This window comes from Trachurus japonicus, chromosome 9 (genome assembly GCF_045865225.1).
Source record: "Trachurus japonicus isolate A0001 chromosome 9, Traja_1.0".
NCBI classification, from domain to species: Eukaryota; Metazoa; Chordata; class Actinopteri; order Carangiformes; family Carangidae; genus Trachurus; species Trachurus japonicus.
The window spans coordinates 1,142,346-1,148,380 of record NC_140915.1 but is presented as its reverse complement, the minus strand read 5'-3'; the positions used below and the strand labels follow the sequence as shown (position 1 = coordinate 1,148,380).

Below are 6,035 nucleotides of genomic sequence, written 5' to 3'. Positions count from 1 at the left end.
TCCCTATAGTCATAGCAGTAGGTTCGTTACCTTTAATTGTCGGTGCAAGCTGTTTTTAGAACGGCGGAGCAGAGCCATGAGCTGCTCAGAGCTACGCTACGGAGGCTCATTATGGGATTTCTTGGTTTCCCTCATCAAATACACAATCCAACAACTCCACAACGCTCTGGTGGACAAGTTGTGAGCTGCACATTCACCACGCTATGAGATAATAACACAACGTTACCACACAGAGTTGTTTTAGAGGGAAATTCATGTAAAACCTCTGATGCGCGTTGCCTTCAGGGACAGTTTTTCATCAACAGTCTCTGTATTTCCCTCTAAAACAACTCTGTGTGGTAACGTTGTGTTATTATCTCATAGCGTGGTGAATGTGCAGCTCACAACTTGTCCACCAGAGCATTTTGGAGTTGTTGGATTGTGTATTTGATGAGTTTGATCAGGGAAACCAAGAAATCCCATAATGAGCCTCCATAGCGTAGCTCTGAGCAGCTCACGGCTCTGCTCCACCGTTCTAAAAACAGCTTGCACCGACAATTAAAGGTAACGAACCTACTGCTATGACTGTAGGGATTATGGCAATGGGCCAATCTGACTAAATGTTGAACTATCCCTTTAATCACTTGAGCTTTCCCCCCAAGGTATCAGAGCTCCTTTTGTTTTGTTACCCATCTGTGTAATTTAAAGGCCCATGCTGTGCACTTTTCTCTGGGTTTATTTCCCTAACCAGATGTATCATTGGTTCTGAGTACCTGTGATCTGCTTCATATGGTTTCTACTGCCCCTTTCTGTTGCCTCTTTCTGGAGCTCTAGCAGCCACAGGTCATTTGGCCAATCAGAAGAGAGAATGAGAACCTCTCCTCTGATTGGCTCACTGTTTTTGAGTGGCGTGTGGTCGAGCCAATCACAGGCAAGTAACTGAAACCTAAGCTGCATTCATAAAAATTGAAAAAAACAACTCTGGTCAACAACTGTCAGATTTTTCTACTTATTTCAAGTAAAAAAAAAAGTGTCTAAAAACAAGCTGCTTTTTAATGTAATGTCTTATTTTAAGTATAATTAGATTTATTTTGACTAGAAAAGAGACTTATTAGAAATATTCTTGGTAAGATTTTGAATTTTTGCAGTGTAAATCCAATTCCTTTGCATTTCAAGTACCTGAGACACCCAACCTCTCACTTTCTCATCAATATTCAAAACCTTTTGATTTTTAAATTGTGTTGACTAGACCTCTTAACTCATTGAGTGCCGCGCTCCTTTCCAAAGTTTTAGTCAAGTGTACCGGCAAATTAGACCATATTTGACTTTTTATTTTAGAGCCATAGTGTATTCTATATTATTGCCACCAACACATACTGTAGCTCATTTGAAAGGTTTAACTTTATCCTTCAAATGGCCACAAACCGTTTGTTTCTACGTGCCTCTGTTCCTGAGAAAAGTCAAGCTAAACATGGCTGGGTTTCACCAAAATCCCTCCTTTTTTCTAGAAAAGGAGATAGAGCGTCTTTTATGAAAGGTGCTCTGTTTGTGTCTGTCGCTCTTCTGACACTCGCATTTCTGGATCAAAGGGCTCGTATAAGATAAATATACACAACAATTGTTGTTCTATTCACAAAACCACCATCGGGGGCGGGGGGGGCGCCACTAAACAACAATAACACAGACGCACCGTGCCGTGTCACAGCCTCTCGCCGCGGAACGTGAGGGTCTGTCGGCCACAGCGGCTCGGGAACACCGGTCCCGCCGGTGGTCGCGGTCCGTCTGTGGTACGGGTCGGTGGTGCCGGTCTGCTTTGGTCCAGAGACCATCAGATTTTACCGCGGGAGGACTTTGGGGAGGACACGGTGTTGCTCCAGATGAAGACCGGGCGGGACTGTCGGCTGAGAGCTTCCTGGTTCAGCTCCCAGCTGCTGCAGCCTCGCGGGTGAGAGCGGAGCAGCAGCGGAGCAGCAGCGGAGCAGCTGCGCTGCATGCAGAACTCCGTTTGCAGAAGCTGAGTTATGATAAAAACTTCCAGATCATGAGCTGTCATGTGACTTTGATCGTCATCTATTTCAGTTCTCCTCGTCGTAGAGTCCCCAAATTTACATATAATGTGTATTAAAGTGTCTATTTTCATAATTTAAAAAAAAAGCAAAAAACGAAAAATTCCGTTTTTGGCACTCAACGCATGGGAACGAAAAACGAGAAATTACGTGGTTGGCACTCAATGAGTTAACTTCTCACCTAAACACAATATCCTCATGTAGGTGTTTACACTGCAAAAATTCAAAATCTTATCAAGAATATTTGTCTTATTTCTAGTCAAAACAAATCTCATTCTACTTAAAATAAGACTCATCACATAAAAAGCAGCTTGTTTTTAGACACTTTTTACTTCTTTCAAGCAGATTTTCACTTGAAATAAGTAGAAAAATCTGATAGTGGAGCAAGTTTTTCTTTCTTATTACAAGCACAAAAAAGTTGCTTTCACTGGCAGATTTTTCTACTTATTTCAAGTGAAAATTAGTTTGAAACAAGTGAAAATGATCTAAAAACAAGTTAATTTTTAGGTGATGAGTCTTATTTTAAGTGGAAAGAGATTAGTTTTGACTAGAAATGAGACATTTTGACAAGAAATAAGACAAATATTCTTGGAAAGATTTTGAGTTTTTGCAGTGTAGGTCTCCCCATTGTCTTTGTCTTTCCTTTAACCGTCACCGCTCGGGTGAGGACCGACCTTTCTTTGTAAGGAAATAAAGACTTGTCGGTCTTGGCAGAAGTCTCTATTTCATTATTCACCAACAGCAAAAACGGCTAAAAACTTCCACGACACCTGTCACTCATCACCACGGCAACAGCTGACAGTGTAATAGTTTATTGGATCTTTATAAATACTGATGTTGATAAATAACAAGAAGAGGATCTGAAACAAACAAGAAGAACAGAGACAGAACCACAGGGTGTGTAGGTGTGTGTGTGTGTGTGTGTGTGTGTGTGTAAGTGTGTAGTTGTGTGTGTGTGTGTGTGTGTGTAGGTGTGTGTGTGTTCACAAACTATTCATCACAATTTAAAGAGTTTTTACTGTTGTACAATAAAATCTGAGCTTTACATTAAAACCAGTAGAATCCAGTGGAACAACACAAACTAAGCTGCGCTACGTTTCCCCTCCGCCGCCAGTCTTTGTGCTAAGCTAGGCTAGGCTAAGCTAGGCTAACCGCTGCGCTCAACAGGAAGTACCAACCAAAGGAAACAGGAAGTGATGTCAGACTTTGGGAGAAAAAAACATGCAAAACAGAAACAGTAACTGAGGGTAACCTAGCAACGGAGGTCAGGTCTATGGCTGTAAGAGGTGGTGGTTGATTGACAGTTTCTACGGTGACTAGGACAGCTCTGATTGGTCGATGGGTTCGTCCTGTTGCCAGCGGTTCAGCCCCGCCCCCCCCCACAGAGTCACAGCCAATCAGAGATCAGCAGTTGCCAGAGTTACGGAACTCCCCGTTCTCGGTGATCTGCAGCGATGACGTGTTGCTAGGAGACAGGCCGTTCCTCTGGGATGTCACGGCGTAGCGCTCCTTCAGCTGCGTCAGCGCCGCCATGAGGCGCGTGTTCGCCGCGTCGAGGCTCGATATCCGCTTCTCCTGAGAGACAGACAGGTAGAGAGACAGACAGGTGAGACAGACAGGTAGAGAGACAGACAGGTAGAGAGACAGACAGACAGGTGAGACAGAGAGACAGACAGGTGAGACAGACAGGTAGAGAGAGACAGGTAGAGATAGATAGACAGACAGGTGAGAGACAGGTGAGAGACAGACAGGTAGAGAGACAGGTGAGACAGACAGGTAGAGACCGAGGGGGCAGTTGTGGGTCTGAGAAGTGAAGTCACTTCCTCGTTCAACAAACTGCAATCCCCTCTTCTTCCTCTGGGGGCTGGTGTCAGAAAGCAGCATTCTCCATAGACCCCCATGTTAAAATCACCCACTTTACATCCTCATTAAACATGATCAAAGCCAGTGGTGTGTCCCAAATCGAGCACTTTTGCACTTACACTTAATATTTTGAGTACATAAGTGCGTTCACACTGAGCAGTGTGTGAAAATGTAGTGCGCTAGGCGCACTCAAACGGCCAGAACATTGAGTGTGGATCGATGGACACTTTCCACCCTTAACGGCCGTCGTCTTAGTGACGTAGCGGAAGCACGTCACTACTTTTCAAACGGCAGCGGTTGCTTTGAGCAGCGACGGAGCTGACACCGGCGTAAATGTCTTTAAAAAACACTCATAACAGCACAACAACAACACTAACACAATAAAACACAACTTAATAGCTCGTTTTGATCAGTAAAAAGTGCTGTCAAGTGTCGGCGACAGACAGGGCTCCAACAGCCGGTTGCTATCAGAATTTAAAAAATAGAAGAAGAAGCTGTGGAGTCATTTCCGGTCAGTGCAGCGGCAGAGTTTGATTTGAGACGGCAGTGCACTGTAAGGCAGTGTACTGAGAGAAGTATGCGATTTGAGACACACCACTGGTGTCAGAACGTTTTCTGGTCTCAACCGATAGTTTCTACCCCCGCACACACTCTGAGGGGGGGGATTTTTTTAACTCTACCGTTTTACTGTTATTAGGTTAAAACTCTGGCCAATTAGGGAGCGGAAACGTTGAGTGACAGGTCCAAGCAGCTCCGTGGACAGCTGCTTCGAGGCCAGTGGGCGGGTTCTCGGCCGGCCAACCCAACATGGCGCTGTTCAGGCCGCCATGTTGGAGTCACAACAACGACTCCCCAAAACCAATGGGTGACGTCACGGACGCTACGGCCATGTTTTTACAGTCTATGGTTGTGACAGGTGAGAGAGACAGACAGACAGACAGGTAAAAGAGACAGACAGGTACCTGAGCCTCGATGATCTTCTGTTTGGAGTCGACCACCGCCTGCATGTCAGAGTGATCCTTCTTCAGCTCCTCCTCCACCGCCATCAACCTGCACAGGTAGAGACAGACAGGTGAGAGACAGACAGACAGGTAGAGACAGACAGGTAGAGAGACAGACAGACAGACAGACAGACAGGTAGAGAGACAGACAGACAGGTGAGAGACAGACAGACAGACAGACAGACAGACAGACAGACAGACAGACAGACAGACAGACAGGTGTCTCACCTGCTGATGATGCTGTTCATCTGCAGGTCCTTGTCGTCCTGAAGTCTCCTCAGTCGACTCTCTGTGTCCTCCAGTCGAGCCTGAAACACACACACACACACACACACACACACACACACACACACACACACACACACACACACACACACACACACAATGAGCAGTTTGTACTTTGTCCACCACACACACAGTATATGACAGTCAACATCTTGCTGCTATAAGCACTTTGCACACAAAGTTCTGGGGTGCAACAATTGGGGGCTCGTCCTGGATCGAACAACCATGAGGTGAAGTGAAGGTTTGTAGCTGTTGTGTGATGTAGTCGTCTTCTTTTCAAGATGGTTTGTGATTTTACTGCCTGTCTGTGTTTACTTGAGAGTTCCCTGTGAGGTAGTCGTCGGGCAGAGAGAGACACATTACAGGGTGCCTCTCCACAACGTCACTCTTCAGCAGAGTTGCACAGCAGCGTAGTTACAATCTCTTGTGGGTCGACTCTACCTCTAGTTTCGTCTGGATTCTGTGTGTTAAATAGTAACAGTAACTTTGGGTATGTGACTTTTTGTGTGGTACCTGCACAGTGCGTTTGTTGGGTCGTTTGGTTGCAGCTCAGGTGTAAGTTGGCAACATTTTGTGTAGCAGTGGCTACTGTGTGACCTCTTTTGTGTCGTGCTGTTGCAGTCCACTTTTGGTTGAGTCACGTTTGTGTTACTGTTTGCTAGGTTGTGGCTGCCCTCGAGTCACCGTAGTGTTGTAAGTGAGTTAACCTTTGTTTCGTAGTTTCCCTCATGTTGGTGGCCATTTTGTTATCTGGTGGGAGTGGCACCCACTTGCATGGCTACTGTTTGGCTGCTCACTCTCTTACATCGAGTGGCAGTGTGTTGGTTGGCCTTCTTTTGTG

The 6,035-nt window shown here is 45.5% G+C and overlaps 1 protein-coding gene across 3 annotated transcripts in view; it reads right to left on the bottom strand.

The window, feature by feature from the left end:
• Positions 1 to 2,842: 2,842 nt before the first annotated feature.
• Positions 2,843 to 6,035, bottom strand: part of LOC146980454 (disabled homolog 2-interacting protein-like) — a 46,438-nt gene continuing 43,245 nt past the window's right edge. For all 3 annotated transcript variants that reach the window (XM_085785671.1, XM_085785672.1, XM_085785673.1), the window contains 3 exons: positions 5,138 to 5,217; positions 4,871 to 4,958; positions 2,843 to 3,620 (listed from right to left, as the gene is read on the bottom strand). In XM_085785671.1, coding sequence (XP_085641797.1) covers positions 3,450 to 3,620; positions 4,871 to 4,958; positions 5,138 to 5,217 — 339 coding nt within the window. In that variant the 3' untranslated portion in view covers positions 2,843 to 3,449. The remainder of the gene's footprint in view (positions 3,621 to 4,870; positions 4,959 to 5,137; positions 5,218 to 6,035) is intronic.